At 38.9% G+C, this 22,242-nt stretch overlaps 1 protein-coding gene across 1 annotated transcript in view; it reads right to left on the reverse strand.

The window, feature by feature from the left end:
- TDRD5 (tudor domain containing 5) overlaps positions 1-21,609 on the reverse strand; it is a 36,388-nt gene extending 14,779 nt beyond the window's left edge. Inside the window, exons 1-11 of the mRNA XM_032226853.1 lie at positions 21,409-21,609; positions 19,464-19,588; positions 17,812-18,050; positions 16,904-17,332; positions 16,185-16,366; positions 13,591-13,674; positions 11,970-12,026; positions 11,349-11,502; positions 7,999-8,150; positions 6,047-6,267; positions 2,324-2,536 (exon numbers count right to left, since the gene is read on the reverse strand). Of these exons, the coding sequence (XP_032082744.1) occupies positions 2,324-2,536; positions 6,047-6,267; positions 7,999-8,150; positions 11,349-11,502; positions 11,970-12,026; positions 13,591-13,674; positions 16,185-16,366; positions 16,904-17,332; positions 17,812-18,043 (1,724 nt within the window). The 5' untranslated portion in view covers positions 18,044-18,050; positions 19,464-19,588; positions 21,409-21,609. The remainder of the gene's footprint in view (positions 1-2,323; positions 2,537-6,046; positions 6,268-7,998; positions 8,151-11,348; positions 11,503-11,969; positions 12,027-13,590; positions 13,675-16,184; positions 16,367-16,903; positions 17,333-17,811; positions 18,051-19,463; positions 19,589-21,408) is intronic.
- Between the last annotated feature and the right edge of the window lie 633 nt (positions 21,610-22,242).

The raw sequence follows: 22,242 nt of genomic DNA on the forward strand, positions 1-22,242 counted from the left end.
AGTACAAATAGTTCTTGACATATGATGCCCATTAGAGTAGTATCTTGTAATGGTCATAAAATGATTTTATGACATTTTTGAGAGCTGTTAAATGAATACCTTGATTATAAAGCAAATGTTACAGTCATTAAGCAAACGCTGCAGTTCTTAAGTGAAGCAATGGTTTGTGATGAATGTAGTTTGCCAAAAGCCAGATGTGCTATAAAATGTGCTTTAATTTGCTATTCTGTATTCTGCATACTTGTATTTTTAATCTAACAGGCTAGACTCAATTGTGGGTATTAATAAGAGTCTAGAAGGGGGGGATAAAGCAGACATAAAGTGAGATTTGGACATTAAGTGTGAAACCTACTAGGTCAGGCTGGACAGCCTCTTAGGGCTCCTTTACTTCTATATTAAAAGCCACATAGACAAGAGTTGGAGCTTGCAAAAGAAACAGGAAGCCAGTGCCCAACCACAAGATGTCTCTATGTCAAAAGCCTATGTCAAAAGACCAAGGTTCAATTAAAGTTCGTTAATAACATGTAAGCCATACCTGAAACAAAAGGAGAAGTAAGACCCCATCTCCTTATAAGGCTTTCTCCTCAAAATAACCACTAAGAAATGTGTTAAGTATTTCCGTGTTGCAATGCTTTTGAGAATGTATAAGAACGCGTGCTTCGATAATGAAGGTTGTTCAGAACTTGCAATGCTAAGCCATGGGCTAGCTTTCTGAACCTGGCTGCCAAATAAACTTTACCTGTATCCTGAGAAGTCTAAAGCCTGTCATTTTCTGCAACATCATAAATGCAGCAATATTGTCAAATGTCCAAAGTTTGTTCACATGACTGGAGAGGGGACCTAAAGCCAGAACTTCCAATCCAGGTCATGTTTCCTTTTTTAGGTTGTTGTAATTTTGAACAGTCACTAAGCAACTGGCTGTGCATAGAGGACTTCCTGTAAAATTGTTCCTGTAGCATAAGTGGAGTTTTTCTCTCTTAAAAAAACCAAAAAATAAAACCAACACTCCACTCCACCCTGTACATATTTTTAAGGAGGTGGAGAAAGGATGAGCTTTTCCTGGCCTTCCAATGGATCCTGAGCTCAATAAGCTATAATAATAATGATCAGAAAGTGAGAATAGCATGTGGTAAAGACATTCACCTTCCACTCAGAAGGTTGACGGTTCAATCCTAGGTAATAGCAGATGTTTTTTCTTTCAGGACGCAAAAAGAAAGTATCTGCTGCAAACTTCATGTAGGCATTAGGAAGGGCAGCTGGCCAGTAAATCCTCAACTCCGTTTAGTTGCCCCAACTTTACCCCAAATTAAAGAATTATGGGGTCATAAAAATAATAATCATAAAATGTAATCAGTATAAAAGTTGATGTATATCTGATATTGGCACAAAAGGGAGAAGACAATAAGGATCTTAATTTTTCATTGCAGTGACTGCCAGATTAATGTCCCAATCTCAATCAACATTAAGCCTAAACTATAGCATGGGTTAATGGGGTAATGAAAGTCTTTTATGTCATTATACAACTTTAAAGGTAGTTTACTTCATGGGTCGTCAACCTGCTCCCTACCGCCCCCTAGTGGTCATTTTGGGATTCCAGGTGGGCGGTAGGGACTTCAGAGGTTAAAATCTCCGTTTGAGCGAGTGGACAGGTGCAAGCACAAACATCAATAAACCAAAGTGCGCATGCACGCAAACAAGCAAACACGTGGGAAGAAGAAGGGGAGGAGTGGAAACTGATAGCAGGGACAGGCAGAAGCAGAGCAGAGCAGTTGCAAAATAGGAGAAAGAAAAGTTATAGGCAGGAGAGAATTGTTGTTGGCTAATAATAAGAAGTGGGCTTAACTAGCTCAGCCTTACTTTTGTACATTGCCCTAAGGAAGGTAAAAAAAGGAGATAAAAAGGAAAAGATAAAAAAAAATTAACAAAAAAAGAGAAGAGAAAAAGGGATAAAATAAAGGAGGAGAGTAAGCAGTGTTTAGTGTGGCCCCCTAAATTAAATTTTGTTATCTTATAAAATAAAAGAAAGAAATAAGTCAAGGAAGGAGGAGAAAATAAAAAAAGGGAAAAAGAGATCCTTGATATAGTGAAATACTATAAGAAAGGTAAAGAAGAAGGAAGGAAGGAAAAGGAATTTTTTTTGATGGTGACACTTAATAAAAATTGGCACCTAATACAGCATTGTTTTTGGTTTGTAATAAAAGGGAAAAGAGGAATATTCCGCACTTGCGCAAAAACTGGTGGGCGGTAAGGACATTTTTCCATCAAGAAAGTTCCATTAGTGGGCGGTAGGTAGAAAAAGGTTGACTACCACTGGTTTACTTACTTGAGTAACCTCAGTGAAGATTTTTGAGCTATTGTTATATTTCCAAAGTCTGGGTAAAACACTTCCACTTCTTGGTCATTAAGGAGTCGATGAATGATAACTCGGTACCACCATTTTTCTTTTGAATTCTTTACGCAACAAAGCTGGCCAGGACGGATGAAGGTTTCAGGCATGACGTAACGATTAGCTACATATGTACTAGAATAGCATCGTCTGAAAGAGAAGATTCAAATGTATCACCACTGTAGCTTCTTATATATCTGGGGGGAGTCTGGTACAACCTTTTCAATTTAACAAATTTATTAAAAAGCATAAGCTTACACGAGCTACAGCTCTGCTGTCTGAAAAGGTGCTACCAGAAACCTGTTTTTTCGCTACCGTACATGAATACAACTTTCCTCCTACAATATTATAAACATGGATGAGTACTGAAGTGCGCTGGATTGCATTTCATGGGAGTTCTTGTAAACAGGAATTGGTCTCTGGGGCATTATTTGGATTGGCAAAAAGTATCCAGTTTTAAAAATCCTATTTTTTAACCAATCTCATATTTTTTAAAAAAAATAAAAAATAAAGTGAAATACTAGAACAAAGACATGCTTCATTTCCATGAGCTACTTCTCTCCCATCTGGAGAAAAGCTGAAAATCCCACTGGTAGGAAATCCCTCCTCTCTCGTGAAGAATACATGTATCTTATACTGCTCACTCATCTTGTCTGATAGATTTAAGGACTGACTTTGCTGCTCCCACATAGCAGAGCATTTTTCCTAGTCACAGAACAAACGCTGAGATGAGGACTAGGAAGCAGCTGGAGTGCCAATATTTGAAGCCCCAACTGGCCATCTTAAACAATCTCCCCATATCTCATATCATGATATATTTTACAGGTGGGTTTATACATAATAGCAGGCTAGGTTATCTAGTCACTCTGGCCATCTGTCTGGACTGGGCCTATAACCTGTCAAAGAGTTTTGGCAGGGTGAGTAGTGTTATGAGATAAACCCAGGAGCAAAGCACAGCACAGAGCCTTTAGACAATTAATAGTGGTTTATAAACAAATATATACAAACATAAACATCAGAGGCGGGTTCCTACCAGTTCGCACCAGTTCGGTAGAACCGGTTCATCAAATCTACCGAACCGGTTAGAAGAGGTTCCACCAGTGGACCCGGAAAGCAGGCCACACCTACAGAAGAGGTTCCAAAAGTTTTTTGAAACCCACCACTGGTCCTTGGATATGATTATTCTGCACTATCACGCTCATATTTATAAAACTCAGTGCCTCTGTGAAAGGTAAGGATGACTACTGCGTTTGTGGTGCAATCAGAACATTGCGTGTGTTGAAGTTGTTTTAACGCAAACCAAAGATGCCTTTTAAAAAACAAGTTTACATCCTATTCTTATGCAGGCCAGTGCTGTGTGTGAGGTAATTTAAGGTGGTTCTGACAAGTGTCGTCGGCATCTTCATATCTGGCCACATGGGCGGCAAGCCACTCCCATCCGGTCACATGGGTGGCAAGCCACTCCCACAAATGAGGCCACACCCACAGAGTAGGTTCGAACAATTTTTGAAACCCACCACTGATACACATGAAGAAATCCCTTACCACACAGCTACGAACAAAATACACAAGACAAGCAAACAGTGTTATATCTAGGAGACCTGAATGGTGCAGGGAAGTTATACCTCCTGAGCGGTTCACTGCAAATGGGGTTAGAGTAGGTGGGTAGAGTAGGTAATCACCAGGAGATATGGACATTGCCTAAGGAACGAGATAAATGGGGGAAGCCGAAGTTAAAGCGAAAGACAGGTAGGCAGATAAACCAAAGAGAGGAGATTGGGTTAGTGAAAAGAGAAAGTAAAGATATCCAGCCAAGAAATGGTAAACAAAACTTAATGGAGATTAATGAGACAGAGTGTACAGAATCAGTAGATAATGAACGTAGGAAAAGCAATAGTAATAATGGTAGTAGCAGCGTTTGTAGCAGTCACAGTAGTAACCAAAGCAGGAGGCGAGGACATAATATAAATAGAAAGCATCGGGAATATGTTAAAGTATTCAGCTGTTCAGCTTTAAATGGAAGGAGTGTCAGGGTAATGATGATTTAAAGCTGACCAGCCAATGTAAGGCTGCAAACCAAGATGATGAATTGAGGATTAGTCAGCAGGGTTACTGTAAGAAGCTGTCTTTATAAGAGAGGCCATGTGAGGCTGCCTCTCTTCTTGCGTATCACTCGTTGTATATCACTCATCATGTATCTCATTTTCTCTCCTTGTGTTCGTAGCTGTGTGATAAAAAGTAGGTATCTCTAGAACTCTCATAAACACCCCAAATATATCTTAACCTCATCTCAATCATAATATTTAATTTAATTTAATTTAATTTAATAGATTTATAGGCCCGCCCAATCCCGGAGGACTCCGGGTGGCTTACACAAACAAGAAAAGAAAAAAATAAACAAAATAAAAATAAAGATTTAAAAACTCTCCAACACACATACGTTCTGATTGGGGCTGGACCCTACATAATAAGGTCAACAGCCCCAGGCCTGCCGGAACAGCCAGGTCTTATCAGCTATTCTGAAGGCGATGAGGGTGGATGAGGTCCGGACCTCTGGGGGTAGCTGATTCCACAGGGTCGGAGCAGCCACAGAGAAGGCCCTCCTCCGAGGCCCCGCCAGCTGACACTGTCCGGCTGACGGCGTCCTAAGGAGGCCCACCCTGTGGGATCTTATCGGCCGTTGGGAGGTATGTGGCAGTAGGCGGTCTCGCAAATACCCTGGTCCTGAGCCATGTAGGGATGTAAAGGTAATGACCAACACCTTGAATTGCGTTCGGAGACCAATTGGCAGCCAGTGCAGCTCGCGGAGGATAGGTGTAATATGGGTGTATCTCGGTACACCCAATATCGCTCGCGCGGCTGCATTCTGGACTAGCTGTAGTCTCCGAACGCTTTTCATATTTTCCAGCTCATCAGAAGTTTCTCCACCATAAATCCGGACATGGAATTGTGAAGGGGACACAATGCCTTTCACAAATAATCCAACAAAAGCATTCTTATCAAGCTTAGGGAGACAATAAAGAGTTTAATAGTGCTTTATATGCAAATATATATGTATATATTTGCATATAAAGCACCATTAATTGTCTAAAGGCACTGTGTGGTATGTGCTGTGTTTTGCTCCTGGATTTACCTCATAATACTAGTCACGCTGCCAAAGCTCTGACATATTTTCTATTTTCTTTAAGCCTGCAAAAATGTTTTCTACCTAATCTTATTTGCCATTTTTTTCCTTATGGAATTGATACAAACAAGTTGTGAAAAATCTGAATTATTGAAAAATGATGACAATGTTTAAGTTCTTCCCCACAATTTTTCAAACAAACATGACAATTCAAAAATGAAATGTTGAAAGTTCACACTTTGAAATGTGCATGGATAACCATTTTGAGAGCATTTTGCACTGCAAGTGGTTGAGAGTTATGGATTATGCAGTGGTTCCCAAACTTGGCAACTTTAAGACTTATGGACTTCAACTCCCAGAATTCTCCAGCCAGCAGAACTCTTAAGTCTTAAAGTTGCCAAGTTTGGGAACCACTGGATTATAGGCATCCATACACAAAAACAAAGTTAATTCTCACCCTCCCTTCAATTTTAGTAAAGTTTGTGCAAAAGTAGGTATCTCTAGAACTCTCATAAACACCCCAAATATATCTTAACCTCATCTCAAACATAATATTTTCCAGCTCATCAGAAGTTTCTCCACCATAAATCCGGACGTGGAATTGTGAAGGGGACACAATGTCTTCCACGAATAACGCAACAAAAGCATTCTTATCAAGCTTAGGGAGACAATAAAGAGTTTGATCTTGAACTGCATCTGGCGGTATTTCTTCTTCCATTATTTCCTGTATAATGTTATCTTTCTTTATGCCTAGGTGCTGCAAATGCAAGGAAAGAAAAAAGAATCACATAAAACTCAGGACTAATAATCTTGCGTGAAAAAACCAATGCAAGGAAACATAAAAGCTATTCTTTCATTTTTTTCATTGTGACGCTTGAGTTTTGTGATTTTTGAGAACTCTTTATATCTGAACTGTGTGCATTATTATATTTGCCTTGTGTGTACTCCGTTATTCTACAAAACACATATACACAGAAATTTGAACTGAATACTTCATTTGGCCAAGTATGATTAGACACACAAGAAATTTGTCTCCAGTGTAATATAGTGCCTGCCCTATTTTTGTAACTTGAATATAATTTTCAAAAAGATATTCCTACAAGTTTCTCCACATCTCCCACCTTCATTTGATATATCATTTAATAAATAAATAAAAACTAGACAAAATAGCATGAACAAATTTAAAAATCTGCATTAAATCAGTGGAAATCTTGAAAGGTACGAGAATCTTAATATCTAAAAACTCTCCAACATTATCCCACATTTTTTTTCAAAGAAGCAATAGAATTGATTGTTAGACTAATAATAATTTAACTCCAAATCAGTTCATACTTCCAAGATCCTCAAACTCATCTATTGAAAAAAATTGAACAGCAATGTCTCAGCATCCCTTCCTGAATTTACAACTGAAATAATGGAATCGCTGAAAAATTCTGAGAGCCGAACTTCTGCAATGGATTTTTCAAAATATATCAATGTATTCCAGAGAGGAGAGGATGAATCAATAAGACTCGAGTTCCCACATTATTTTCCTGTCAAAAATTATTTTAGGAAATGTGCAAAATTGAACCCTGACCCTGATTGAAAAGTTTCATTTAACAGTAATTGGCCCAATAATTAATTCTATTACTTTTTATCTAATTTAATTACTGAGTAAGCTAAATTAGTACATGGAAATAGTAATGGATTTTATGAGACTAAAAAAGCTATTCAACATGGATAAGGTTAAGGACCTTGCAACAGTTCCTTGTCTATATCATTTAAGTTCTATCTTTTATAGATAAAATGTGTTCTCCCTGAAGGATCAGATTCAGAGTCTGGTAATTTTCATGATCCATTTTTGTCTCTTGGAAAACAGGTCGCTTCTGTAAGCTATAGCATTTTTCCCCAGCTTAAAATATCTAATCTATAACATACACACACAAACATCAAAGGACAGATTATAGCCAGGCTTCAGCTAATCATGTTTTAATACATTCTCATTTGGACTACACATGGCCTTTGGAAGTGCATTAGCAATGTCATATTAAAAATATGGTTGAGACTACTAAATGGAATTGGAAAAAAAAAATGAATATGCCATACCGATACTACAATAGCTCCCATTCCATTTTGGAACCATTTTAACATCCTTCTTTTCCTCATTTTGGGGCTTCATCTCTTGTACAGAGTACCAAAAGATTACTTCTCTGTACAAATGAATACTTGACTTTGAGTTTTTCTTTAGAGGCCCACTGAGTGGCATTGCGCACAGCAATTGATATTTTAAGTGGTGGTGCTCACACAGTAAATACTTTCCCAGAAATTTATCTGGTACCCCCATCAATATCACTTTGAAGTCAGGCAAAGCCATTTCTGTTTTCTTGGCCTTTTCTTGGATTTTCTTGCTGTTATCTCTCTATGCAACTTTGATTTTATTGCACTTAAATTTAAAGTTAAATGCTCTTTTATTACATAAAAATGTATTATTATTATTGTATCACCGTACCGGCATTAACATCGTTGTTACTACATTGAACTGAGTCTCCAGTTTCTTAGAATCCTCAGACGGGGAATCCCAAGTGGGCAGTTCTTGCTCTTCAGAGGCCTCCTGCTGTGCTAATAAACCAGACTGAGAAATCTTACCATTTGTTTGTTCGTCTGTAGAAACAATATAGTTGATATTAAAACACACAGAAATTTTAATTCAAAAATAAGGAAAATTTTATATTCAGGAATGCTGTACAATAAATTTAAAAAAAAAACGGTTATAAATGATACATTTAAACAACACTGCTTAATCTGGCTGTTTTAATTTTAGAGTAAATTCAGTGGGATACACTCCAAATTCCTGCAGTGATTTCCTAGTGAAAACCATGCCTTTGTCACTGCTCTGTGCATTCGGAAATGGAGAACAGAGAAAAAAAGCCCTCTGATTTTTACCTGCCCCCGAAAAAGCCATATTAAATCATACTTGGGGGGTGTTATTTAGCTTTTTAATTATTTGTAATTATTTGGCTCATAACAACAGTAAACAAACCTGAACTATAAAAACTGTAAAGCATAAAACCATAACATTATTTTCATTAAGCTACTAAAGCTTTAAAAGTTGAGTTTCATATCCAAACTTTATTACACCAAACCTGTCTGATTTTAGTGAAATACAAGCTACAACTAGCACTGATTCATGTTTCACCGCTATTCAGTATCCTTTAGTACAGTGTTTCTCAACCTTGGCAACTTTCAGTCCTTTGGACTTCAACTCCCAGAATCCCCCAGCCAGCATAGCTGGCTGGGGGAATTCTGGGAGTTGAAGTCCACAGGACTGAAAGTCGCCAAGGTTGAGAAACACTGCTTTAGTAGACTATGCAACTAGAGCAATTTTATATGCAAGGACATTTAAGTGTACAAATAAGCCTTCTGTCAAGTGTCTTCATATAGCATTTATTAGATTCCTTGGAATCTACCGTGCTTTATCGTCTGCAGGAAAAACAAACTTTTTTTAAATTCAAATTTGCATCTTATGTAAAATATACTTTGAAGAACATCAAATGCTGATGATGATCCCAAACAGAGCAAGCATTTTAGGCTAGAACAAAAACAATAAAATTCTAAATGTTTTATCATTAAAACCATGTAATTTATTATAACCATTATGTATTATTCAGAGGGAAGTTTGACATAGTCAGTCTCATTGAATCGTGCTCTCACCAAATGATTGGTGATGTGATATCCCATTCACACATTATCTTCTCATATTCCGAGCATTCTGGCCAATGAAGGATATGTTCAGTTATATTTAGCAATATCTAGATGACCTCATCCCTGTTTGTTTCTGTAAAGTTAACAGTGAATCTTTGAGGTGGTAGATTATTTAAAAGAAGCCATATCTTTACAGTTGCTCACACCTCCTCCAATATTAAATAAATGTCACAAAGCCTCTATAATAAGTATCACAAAACCCCTTGTCACCTTTAAAGCCCTTCATGGCTTGGGACCAGGTAATCTGAGGGACCATCTCTTGCAGTCACGTCCATCAGACTCACTAGAGTGGGGAGGCAAGGAATGTTGCCAGTCCCATCCCCTAAAGCAGTGCCAGAGCTGGCTGGAGAATTCTGGGAGTTGAAGTCCACAAGTCTTAAAGTTGCCAAGTTTGGGAACCACTGCCCTAAAGAGATACATCTGGAGGACCCAGAAGGGCCTTCTCCGTGGTGACTCTTTCCCTCTGGAGCATCCTATTTCCGGAAATTAGACTGGCCCTCACTCTGAAACTCTTTTGGAAGGCCCTAAAGATGTGGTTCTGCCAGCAGGCCTGGGGAACCCAAAGAGGGATGTAGCCCATTAGATGGCTGGTATGAGTGTGTGTATGAGGGGCGGGGTATTGTTTTACTATTTTTATTTCTTTTATATTGTCTTTTTATTTTCTATAAGCAACCTTGAGTCACTGTCACAAAGTAGATGGCAATATAAAATTTCCAAATAAATAAATATACTTTACTACTTGTATAATAATATACAGGTCCATGCTGGAACTAAAATTCTTTTCAAGAGAACAAATGGATACATGTTGCAACTTCCCATTGTAAACATATACACAACATATTGTACACCCAGAACAATCACTAAGTGGAAGCAGTTTAATAGCATACTGAAACCATAATTCAATTCAGGTTCTTTAGTAACTGGGAAAAGTGCATCTATAAGAATGTAAATGCCTATTTTTATTAATTATACTGCAAATATTTCAATAATTATAAATCTATAAAGCTAAATTAAGTACTGGCAGTCCTCAAGTTACAAATGTAATGGAGCCTGCCCATTCCATTTGTAACCCGAGGATTCGTGCGAGGGAAGATCACTCCCTTTTTTCGCCCACGCATTCACTAATCGAATGCGAGGCTCATCAAGTGCACATAAGGCATTTCAGGGTGGGGAAAGCCATGAGGGGCCTACCAATGAAACAGGCCTCTGTCTAAGAACACCCAGGGCCTCCGCAACCCACTGAAATATCTCAGTCCAAATTGCTCCCCCCAACCTGCCGCGCTGGTTCACTTACCTTGTGAAGATAGCAATAGCAATAGCAATAGCAGTTAGACCTATATACCGCTTCATAGGGCTTTCAGACCTCTCTAAGCGGTTTACAGAGTCAGCACATCGCCCCCACAGTCTGGGTCCTCATTTTACCCACCTCGGAAGGATGGAAGGCTTGAGCCGGTGAGATTTGAACCGCTGAACTGCAGTTAGCAGTCAGCTGAAGTGGCTGCAGTACTGCACTCTAACCACTGCGCCACCTCGGCTCAGTTGAGATCTAGCAAGTAGTGTCCTCTCCAGCCTTGTGCACCCTTCCGATGCTCCCTTCGGTTCTCCACGGACCTTCCCGCAGCCCATTGCAGGCCAAAATGGAGCTTCCAGGGGCCAGATCTGGATCCAGCCCCTGGAGGCTCCATTTCATCCTGCAACAGGCTTAGATAGGCCCACAGAGAGCTGAACAAGGCTTCTGAGGGCCCTGTTCTGAGGGGCGGATCTTCCGAGGGGCGGATCTGCCCCTGAGAAGCTCAATTTCAGCCTGCAAGGTGCCGGGAAAGGCCTCTAGACACCTGAATGGGGCTTCTGAGGGGTGAATCCACCCCTCAGAAGCCCCATTTCAGCCACAGGACGAATGTTGCAGAGCCTCTGCAGTTGTTCATAAGGGCGAACAAGTGCTGTGGTGCTGCAAGATTCATAGTTTTGAGCCTTGTTCGGAAATGCTAGGGAGCACTAATCACATAACTTTGAATGATCGCTAAGGGAATGCTCCGGGATTACCTGTAAAGGGGCCCGTTATTCTGGAAGATTTGTGCACCTAGGATTTCCACTTACCATCTGGTAAGCTTTGTGAATCAATGTCAAAGATGAGCCAATCTTTTTCTCCTTCTCTGCATTCAATACGGAGAACATCGTTAAGGGCACCAATAAGTTCCATCAAATTTAAGAAACCCAGCTTTCTGACTGCCAATTTTTCATGAAAATACTCCTAGATAAAACAAAAAAAAATATTAAGAAATCAAAACAGAAATCCATGGCTAAATTTGCAAGAATGATTAAATTAGTCAACTTAGCTAACATTATAAAATGAATTTGCAAACCAGGATTTAAAATGACATCTGAATAACAAACCTATTTTGCTATTACTAATGCTATATCATTTCCAAATAAAAATTCACAACATAGAGGAAGAAGTATATGAAACCAAGAATTATGAGCCTCAGTGTCTCTGCACCTGGGATTATCTGCATGTACACTGTCAAGTGATGGTATGTATTAACTGTTTCTTTATACTAGAAATCTATGCAGTGGGGTTAAACACTGCGCTACTTTAGTCTAGAGTATACACTCTCCTATTTGTTGCAACAGTTGTCATATAGAATGAGAGAAAGAGAACACTTGCAGGTGCAAAAGGCAATAAACACAAATAAATCTGAATAAATGAACAACTACTACCTCAAATTCTCCAGGTAACTTGGAAGCATGGAGGCCATTTGGGTGCTGGGCTATAATCTTAAAAATAAATCACAGAATGATTGTTAAGCTTATTTACAACTGTGTGCCAAACAGTAAAAGACATATCTAACAAAGTTTGCTATTGTGGAGGAAAGTAGAGGATGGGAGTATTATATATGCCGCTTTGAGTGGTGCAAATAAAAGTAGGATATAAATAATGATGAGGATAATTTACTTGGAACAGTTTACAGCCTGTGATGAAATCACATCAAATAATATCTCCCTAACCCAGGTGCTTAAGAAAGATTCAATAGGTGGATAAAAATGTGAAATTCAGTTTAAATATCTTAAGATAAATCTGCAACTTATCATAATAATACTGTTATGGGTTGTAGCATAAATCTGCCATGGTAGTCCCAGTAGTTATCAGCACTGGGACTATACCAAAGGAATCTTAGAAACTTTACGCATTGACAAAATTTCTATCAATTACAAAATGCCACACTGCTTTCAGACATACACTATCTTGATATATGGCAACATCCTAGGTTCTTGGGAAGAACTGGATGTATATGTAGGCCAATAAAAGTTAAGGAACTGGCAGCTGTGATTTCACATTATTGTATATATTATATTGATAATAATAATATTGATATGTTATCTAAATATTTAAAAAATATTTCAATACCAGTACTCTTTATTCTCAAATAAAACTTCTATACTTTGACCATAGCAATATGACATTTGTCTACTTTGTGCTTTTGCAAGTATACTTTTTATTACTTTGATTGAAGTATAAACAAGAAAACTAGGTGGTTTTGCACTAATCTTGGTATTCTTTGAATTCTAGTTTCATTTGGAGAGTAAATGCAAACCAGATTATAGTTCCTAAGAATAAAAGGAGGAGGGAAATCTCAGCTTCCTGGTAGCACAAATAATATTGAAAGTCCTGGTGCACCTTCACCAGCCTTAAAAATTGAGCAAGGCATTCTTGTAGTCAAAGTGCTCCTATAGAATATTTCCAGACCTCATATAGGATTTCTATGGAAAAGATATGAGAGATCCGAAGAGCAAATGTAAGATATCCTAGATCAGTGATAGCAAACCTTTTTCACCTCAGGTGCCAAAAGCACTTGCGTGCCCACCACATAATTTAATTCTCTCCTGGGCCATACCCCCCTGCGCATGCGCGCGTGACTCCCCCTGCTGCCCCACACATGCGCATGGCTTTCTTGGAGCCAGGGGAGGGCGAAAACAGCATCCCCACCCCCATGAGACCATCGCGATCCTAGATGATGAAACTGAACTTCACATTAATTATGAGAATTTGCAAGCAAATATTGTTTGTATCCAAACCAACACTATTGTATATATAGGAATTCAATAGCCTTTCAGTGATAGATAGAAGTGAAGGTAGAGAAATATGTGTGGGTTTGTTCCCCCACCCAGGTAATTTTGGTAAGTCCACAAAAGTTTATGTAAAGCTGGTGGGCAGCAATGTTATTTTTTTCCCCCACTAAGTTCAAAGCATTTCACTTTATCCCTGAATGGATCCTATCTATGTTCTCTGGGTTGTCATCCTCAAAATACAAACTACAGCCAAACAGAGTACAGTACTTACAATTTTAATTTTTTTTTTAAGTTCTGAGCTGACAATTCCTCCAGGTCCTTTTTGGGCCAAGGCAATCTTAATTTCTTTCTTGAGCTTTGAGGGGGAAGAGTGAAAGTAAGTACGTCCATATACTTATGCACTAATCTAAAATTGAAGAAAATGCTGGAATTGGATTAAAAATCTTCTTATCATGCTACTGCATTCAGCACTGTGGCTAGCCGGAGGATTCCAAGAGAGGATTCAGAGAGATCAAAACAGAACAGAAAAGAAATAAAGATCTTTCCCAATTGTCAGAAGCAGTCAAGAAACAAGGAAGTCTCATTCCATGCAAAACATTAATCACTAAGTAACAAGATGTTTTCTTTTTAAAGTTAATGTAGTATAGTGTTTCTTGGTTCCTAAAATTTCATATATTGCAAATAATCTTATATTCAAAAGTAAAACAAGAGAAAACTCTTCTGATAGATTAATCTCCCAGAACCCTATATAACAGAAATCAAATATTTGGAAGCAGGCCCCTGAGAGGAATTTTTAATTAAGAGACTTGGCTAAGAAATACCTGTTGTAAAATAAAGATTTGGATCTTTGTTAACATTTAAATACTTTCTATACATAATTAATACAAAGCCAATACAAAGAAATTTAAATAGTTATGTAAATCAGTACACTAGTTAATTAGTAATTAATAACATTTGTTGGTTGAGGGGAGAAAGGGTAAGGTACAACTTTTGGATTGCAGTGATAAGCTGGGAGAAAGGATTTTTCTTTTCAAGCATTTTAGGTTTCTTTTAATTTTCCATTTTTAAGTGAAGTAACAATATTGAGAAGTAAGCTCATATTATTTGTATTAATCAAATATACATTAGTTAGAGGCATATGTAGATTAGGCTGAAGTTTCAAAAGAAGGGCTTACTCAAATGAGATTGATATATGTTAAGGTAATTTTATTTCAACATCCATTTGCTTTAGTATTGTCTTTCTCAAGAATTATTTTAAAATTTTATATTAAATAGTTGGATATATATTTCTCGTGTTTCTTTTTGTAAGCCGCCCAGAATAAATTTATCATACTAAAAGGTGAACATGTCTGTAATAAAGCAAAAATAAATGTTGAAAGCTCAATTAGTAACTCCTACCTTTTGACCCAGGAATAATTAGAAAACAGACTTATTCTCTGAATATTGTGTAGCACCCCAGAACTTTACTTGATTGCTTAAAAAGATAACATTTAAACTCCTTATACTGTGCAAGGATGTTTAAAGTTAGATATCCAATGCCCGTAAGGATTCTCGCATTACATTAACCATTAAATCTTCACAGATTAAATGCACTTTACAACTTCCAGAATCCCATGGATGAAGGTGAATGATGCTAAGGGTGCAATTCAGCATTATAAACAGCGCCACAGCTTTTCCACTACTGATAACCAATTTGAAGTGTTAAACTTTCTTTGTAAATGGCCATATATCTTCAAAGATAACATACTGGCAAAACTTAAGCCAGCAGTACATGCAGCAAGGTCCTAAATACCTGGAAATACCCACTAAGACCATTTAAAATAAAAATTTCCCCTAATGATAGGGTTTGGAGTTTAGGGGATGGGGTTTGTCATTGAATCCATTTCTCGGCCAAAGCGATGTTTTCAAGATTTTTAAATAGCCATTTAAACATAAGAGATGCTGATATATAGGAGTGAACAAATATCAGATTTATATACCACTTCACAGTACTTTACAGCCCTCTCTAAGCAGTTTACAGAGTCAGCATATTGCCCCCAACAATCTGGGTCCTCATTTTACCAATCTCAGAAGAATGGAAGGCCGAGTCAACTCTGAGAGATCCGAACTGCCAAACTGCTAGCAGCCAGTGATCAGCAGAAATAGCCTGCAGTACTGCTTTCCAACACTGCGCCACTGCAGCTCATATTAAATTATAAATGAAGAGTGGGACTTGTTCATTTGAATTATAGCTGCATTGAAAAGTTATATGTATGTGGATATGCTTATAATGTTATTTTGGCTGAGAGTAATATTTAAAATTGATTTCCCAGTCAGTTTTTGATGTTGGCTGTATAAAATGAAAAGGCATTCCATGCCAGAGAATTTCTATGATCCAAATGCATCCTTCATTCCAGTCATGTGTAGGGTGTCAGGCCTGCAATTATATTCCTTTTAGAATTTTGGCCTGCCACACTTTCTCTTATTTCATTATGCTGTTTCTTTAGTATAGTTGATGGGAGAGGGGAATAGACAGGAGTAGGATTGTGGAATGTATTGTTGTCATTCTTTTCTAGAAGCCAAGGTCATCTTTTGTCTCCGCACTTTTACACCTGACCGGAAGCAGCTGGGTGGAGACATCAGTGTGGAAGAAGATTGGACCATGTGATGGATTGTGGGTGTGGGGACAAGATCATGAACTTTTAACTGGGTGGGATTCTGAGGTAATTTCCAGAATTGGGATTAACACAGATGTGCTAAGATGTCTGCTTTATTAAATTGGAACTTTAAGGATCGTTTTGCCTTGGACTCTGATTTAATTCTACATGATACTTGGAACGCTGACATAGGGTATAATATGTTTACTTCTTATTGTCTCATCCTCACCTCAGTTTTCTCTTTTGGACTTTCAACTAGTTTCATCTGTATTTGCAAATCATCAGATTTCTGGTCTGCGGTTGAACACAGAGCATCCATTGGCAGGATTGGAGAAGGCATCTCTGCCACAGGTTCTGGTACAGCAGAAGGCAAAGTTTGCTCTGTTTCACATGACTGGACTGCCATTTTGCCTTAAGAAAGCCAGGATAAAAATGTCAGCAGTAATTACACATAACTCCATTTTCTATTTCAAGCCAGTCAATGTTAAAAGTTCTAAGCAGCAAAATTAATCTTTTACCAGAAGCAGTTGGGACAATAAACATATGCAGATTCACGTCTGTATCAATATATGTAACCTGCAATGATATGCATAAATCTAACCAATCAACCTTCCAACAAAGACTACTGTAATAAATATACCTTTCTTTGCCTTAACCTCAGTAAGTTAATTTTCCTACTGTGAATCCAACCAGCTGCTGTAAGCTTCAACCTAAGGAAGCACTGAGCAATTCTACTATTACTATTTCTCCTCTAGGTACAACCGAGAGTGCTTGTATTTATCATCTCAAAAAAGTACATGCTCTCAGAAGGTAAAACACCAGCCTCAATCACTACAGCATATATTTTCCAGCGATTCTCAAAGTCTTTATAAGCAAAGTGTGATAAATATATTCCAGTTGAATATAAGCATTCACATTTCAGTTGAATATAAACAAACGCTGTCTTACACTCAGACATTTCTGCTTGCTTCGTAAGAGGGTGTTCTTTTAACATCAACAGAGAGCCTGCTCTTGTTTGCACAATTTGGATAATATCCGAAGCTGCATTCAGCACTTCAAACATTGAGAAGAATCCATAACGCACAAATTCAAATTTGCGTCCAAAGCGTTGAGTAAAGGCTTTGTCAAAATCTGAGAGCAAAACGGGGGAAAATCTGAGCATTTCCTTCAGCTCACTTTTTATAACAGGGGGCAGAATAGGAGGACCTCCCCCATGCCGAGGCAAATTTAGAGAATGCTGGGGGTGCAAAGGCACTTGGGAGCAAAAGGTGGAAGGCAAAGAGAAGTTTGGGTTATGTTTGGAATGTTGTGGCTTAGATCTGCTCTTTTGTCTGGCAACCAAGCTCGCAATGCTTTTGGTAGATTCATCAGCAATCGCTGAAAGACAGAAAAAAATAACGTTTATTATCACAGTACTAATTCCTACGGTTTGCATTCTGTAGGCACAGATATTTTTCTAATTTTTGCAGGTCATAATCTCCCACTCTTAAGTCTAGCATTATTGAACTTTTTAAAACAAACACTCCCACAGCTTTCGACTCTGTTTCATTTGCAATTTTCTCTCCCACCTTTTTGGGCTTTTGACCTTTACAAGTCATGTTTCAGATTTTGGGCTGCTCTGAAAGCTCTTATTAGCTGAAGGTAAAATTATGATTTTTTTAAAAAAGTGTAAAGGAAAATACAAACTATTTTCAATCTAATAGATGTACAACAGAGTTTGGTAAGAACCCTGCTACTGTTTGCTGGTCATAATGACCAAGGCTTGCAAGATATCACAAGTCTAAAACACTGTACATATTTTAAAATATTCACATACTTTTTAAACATTACTTTTACCAGATTAAAATCAAACCCACCTTTGAGAATAACAGTACCATCTCTTTTTGGAGATATGTTAACAGTATCAGGCATGTCCTTCACTAGTTCCATAACAGAATGGTAACCCAGCATACGCAATGGAAGCATTTTTCCTATCATAAACTTGTATTCTTGTTCTAATTGGCAAGGGGTAAGACCTTCCTTGATAGGTGTCAATAGTGACCGCACTTCTTTCTTCAGTGAGTTCATTCGCTGTTCTTGATCTGTCATGTTTACACTAACAAAATGAAAAACAAAATAGTATTTCCTAGGACAGCAGAATCAAAAATGCCATAGAGCTTTACTTGTGGTCAAGAAGCAATGGAAGAATACAAATACATACAGCCTTAATTTAACAAACACTCATTCACCAACTGTTCAATGTTACAGATGGGGCTAAATGAATGGTGCTTAGAACTGGTCCTTGAGATACAGTCTGTTCTGCATTCACGTGAAATGATCTGTGTGCTTGGCAACCAGCTTACATGTCTAAATTGCAGCATCCCAGTCAATGGCCACTTCCAATCTTCTCTGCTGACTTTCACAAGAAAGTCAAAAGAGAAGTCAGCAAGGATGGTCACAGGTCACTCAATAAAATCACACCCAGCCTTTCCATACTCACAACAGCCAACTGCACACCTGACAACAGCTCTGTTGCTAGTCTGCATGCAAGCTGCCTAGAACTCACCTAATAACCCATTTTCTTCACTTAACAACGGCAAGGAGAAGTCCAGGATTGCCCTTAATAAGTTACAACCATATTGCTTAGCAATGGAAATTCTCATCCCAATTAACATTGTTAACCGAAAACTATCTATACTAATAAGCAGTAGTTCTTAGTATAAGCCAGTGGTGGGATTCAGCCAGTTCGCACCTATTCGGGAGAACCGGTTGGTAACTTTCTAAGTAGTTCAGAGAACCGATTGTTGGAAGAAATCTCCTTTTGTTTTTTTCCCCACTTTACAGGGCTAATCCTGTAAGGAAGGCAGGAAGGAAACATTCTGGTGTTGTTTCTAGCCTAATATTTATTGCCTTGCTTACAGAAACTGCCTCCCTGGTTAACCCTCATTACATTGTAACAGCTAAGGCGAAGTGCCTATCGACCTGAGTGATGTTGAGTTGGCCATTCCCACCCAGTCACATGACCACAGGGCCATGCCCACCTAGTCACATTACCACAGAGCCACGCCTACCCAGCTGGTCATTAGGCCAGAGAACCAGTTGTTAAATTATTTGAATCCCACCACTGGTATAAACCAAAACTATAATAGAGGAACGCCAGAAGATAGTAATATCTTTTTGATAGTAATCAAAAAGATAGTAATATCTTTTTGAAGCCCACCTCAACTCTAAAGAAAAAGTCCCATTAAAAAATATATCCAAATTTGCTTCAAAAAAGTTCATTTTATTTTTTCAGTACTTATGAGTGCAATCCACCCATAGTTCAGAAATTTTAGTTCTTTCCTTCTGAAAATAAATATTTTTATTTGTGTTGAATATTCCCATTAAAAGTACATTCTAAATACCTTTAACAATTAGTATAAAGGTTCTAGAACACTAATACTCTATTACTGTACTACTATAGTATGCTATGCAATAAAATAAGTTTGATTCGCTGTTGATTGGTAGAGAGCAGGGGTGTCAAACTCACATCCTCACGTCGTCGTCCCGGCAGTGTCACCTGAGGTATCAAAACTTTTCCCCCCAGTGCTAAACTGGATGTGGGCGTGGCCAGCATGTGATGCATCCGGCTCGCAGGCCTCGAGTTTGACAAGCCTGGTATAGAGGAGAGGCAATATTGAACAAAAAAACTTATTTACATTGTTTGCAAGCACAGCGGTCTATGAGCTGACCACAGACGGATGAAAAGGTTTTACACAAAATTCCATGTAAATAGACGACATCGGTCTTTGATCTCCACTATATTCACTACCATTTTTAAAACATATCTGAAATGATTGGCCATTCTTCCTGCCAACCAGAAATCTAAAATATATATACCAATAGAATAGAATGTATATGACTCAGGATTAAATTGTTACGTCTTTAATGCTTGGATGTTTGTTTGTAGACATTAATCCTTGTCAGGTAATGAAAATGCCTGTATGCACAACCAAGCTCAGAGAGAACTCCAAATTATTTATTAAAAAATGCAACAAATGTATTAAAAGTCTAAAGTTGCAGATCACTCAGTTATCTTAAACTGAGCATACATATACTTTTGGGAGCCACCACTAATGACTCATTTGTGAGATTGGCAGCTATATTAATTGGACGAATAAAATTTTAAAAAGCTTCAGCAATACAGAAATTACAAAACACAAGGACAAGGAATCCTAAGCAAAATCTGATTTAACTTTTCTGCACTAGCTACACTCCTTCTGAACAATGACTCCTAGACCTGCATTTGTAACATTTTTTATATTTATGTGTATGCTTAGGAAAAGAAATCCTGCGCGTCCGTTTTTTAACTGAATTCATCTTCTACTCTTCTGCTTAGGATAGATGAAAGGTTTTTTTTAAAAAATTACCTGTTCAGGTTCAAATCACCTGAATTCAGTTTTAACTGAATTCATCTTCTACTCTTCTGCTTAGGATAGATGAAAGGTTTTTTTTTTTTAATTACCTGTTCAGGTTCAAATCACCTGAATTCAGTTTTAACTGAATTCATCTTCTACTCTTCTGCTTAGGATAGATGAAAGTTTTTTTAAAAAAATTACCTGTTCAGGTTCAAATCACCTGAATTCAGTTTTAACTGAATTCATCTTCTACTCTTCTACTTAGGATAGATGAAAGTTTTTTTTAAAAAATTACCTGTTCAGGTTCAAATCACCTGAATTCAGTTTTAACTGAATTCATCTTCTACTCTTCTACTTAGGATAGATGAAAGTTTTTTTTTAAAAATTACCTGTTCAGGTTCAAATCACCTGAATTCAGTTTTAACTGAATTCATCTTCTACTCTTCTACTTAGGATAGATGAAAGTTTTTTTTTTAAAAAAATTACCTGTTCAGGTTCAAATCACCTCACTTTGCACTGATTTAATTCTAGCCAAAAAAATACAAGTGTGTGTCCCCATGCAGCCACGTTGAGGTCCCATTTACTAATTTTCCGTTCTTTGCACAACCAAGGGAGGTAAAAACTCTGAAGTGAATCATTCATATGATAAACTAAGCTCATATTTAGGCGGACTAAGCTCATATTTAGGCGGCTCTAATTGAGTTTCTTTACTGAGGTGAGGGAATTCATAACTGTGGCACTGGCAGGCTGCTTTTCAAACCTGCAAGTAGGTTTGTTTGTTCAGTCCACATAACTGAACGTGCCCCCCCCAAAAAAAGCCTCTTTATGCAATTCTGCATTTTATCTGCGAGCAACCCCAACTGAAGTCAATGGCGTTTGTTTTCTTTTCGGATTGTAGCCAACAACTTCCTGCAAACAAGCCAGTTCTGCCCTTTTGGGGGGGGGGTGGGTGTATTATCTGTGTGGGTGTGTCTGGCTGCGGGGGGATATTCAGCCCAGCCAGCTTCCACCTACGAACGTCGTTTGCTTGCGGTCCAGCACTTCCAACCCTTCCTCTCTCCCAACGAGATTTCCCACCTGGCTCCCTTTGGCTTTAAAGGAGTCTGAAAGAACCTCCACAAAACAAACACGCCGCCTCGCTCCGAAAAGGCTCTCGCTCGCTCCCGCAAGGGCTTCGACTAGCGCCCAAAAGCCCAGTTTGCGCAGGCTCAGTTCGAGAGCGCGCGCGCGCCCGGCCTTCACGCCGCCGCACGTGCGCTCAGCTTCCCTTCTGAAGGGGCGGGGGGCGAGGGGCGGGGGGGGGAGTTGGGGGAAACAAGTGGAAGGGTGCAGCTTTTGCCCTTCTATACTTTTTTTTTTAACCAGCGAGTCCGCAATCAGGGGACACCTGGGAGGGAGGGGGGAGCGTCGCGGGCGCATTTGGCTCAGCTGTTAAAGGCTCGCGCTGGGGGCGGGGCGAGGGGGGAACAAGTGGAAGGGTGCAGCTTTTGCCCTTCTATATTTCTTTTTTAACCAGAGAGTCCGCTCCGTGAATACCAATCAGGGGACACCTGGGAGGGAGGGGGGAGCGTCGCGGGCGCATTTGGCTCAGCTGTTAAAGGCTCGCGCTGGGGGCGGGGCGAGGGGGGAACAAGTGGAAGGGTGCAGCTTTTGCCCTTCTATATTTCTTTTTTAACCAGAGAGTCCGCTCCGTGAATACCAATCAGGGGACACCTGGGAGGGAGGGGGGAGCGTCGCGTGCGCATTTGGCTCAGCTGTTAAAGGCTCGCGCTGGGGGCGGGGCGAGGGGGAAACAAGTGGAAGGGTGAAGCTTTTGCCCTTCTATACTTTTTTTTTTAACCAGCGAGTCCGCTCCGTGAATACCAATCAGGGGACACCTGGGAGGGAGGGGGGAGCGTCGCGTGCGCATTT

The sequence above is a fragment of the Thamnophis elegans genome, chromosome 11, assembly GCF_009769535.1.
Source record: "Thamnophis elegans isolate rThaEle1 chromosome 11, rThaEle1.pri, whole genome shotgun sequence".
Taxonomy (NCBI): Eukaryota; Metazoa; Chordata; class Lepidosauria; order Squamata; family Colubridae; genus Thamnophis; species Thamnophis elegans.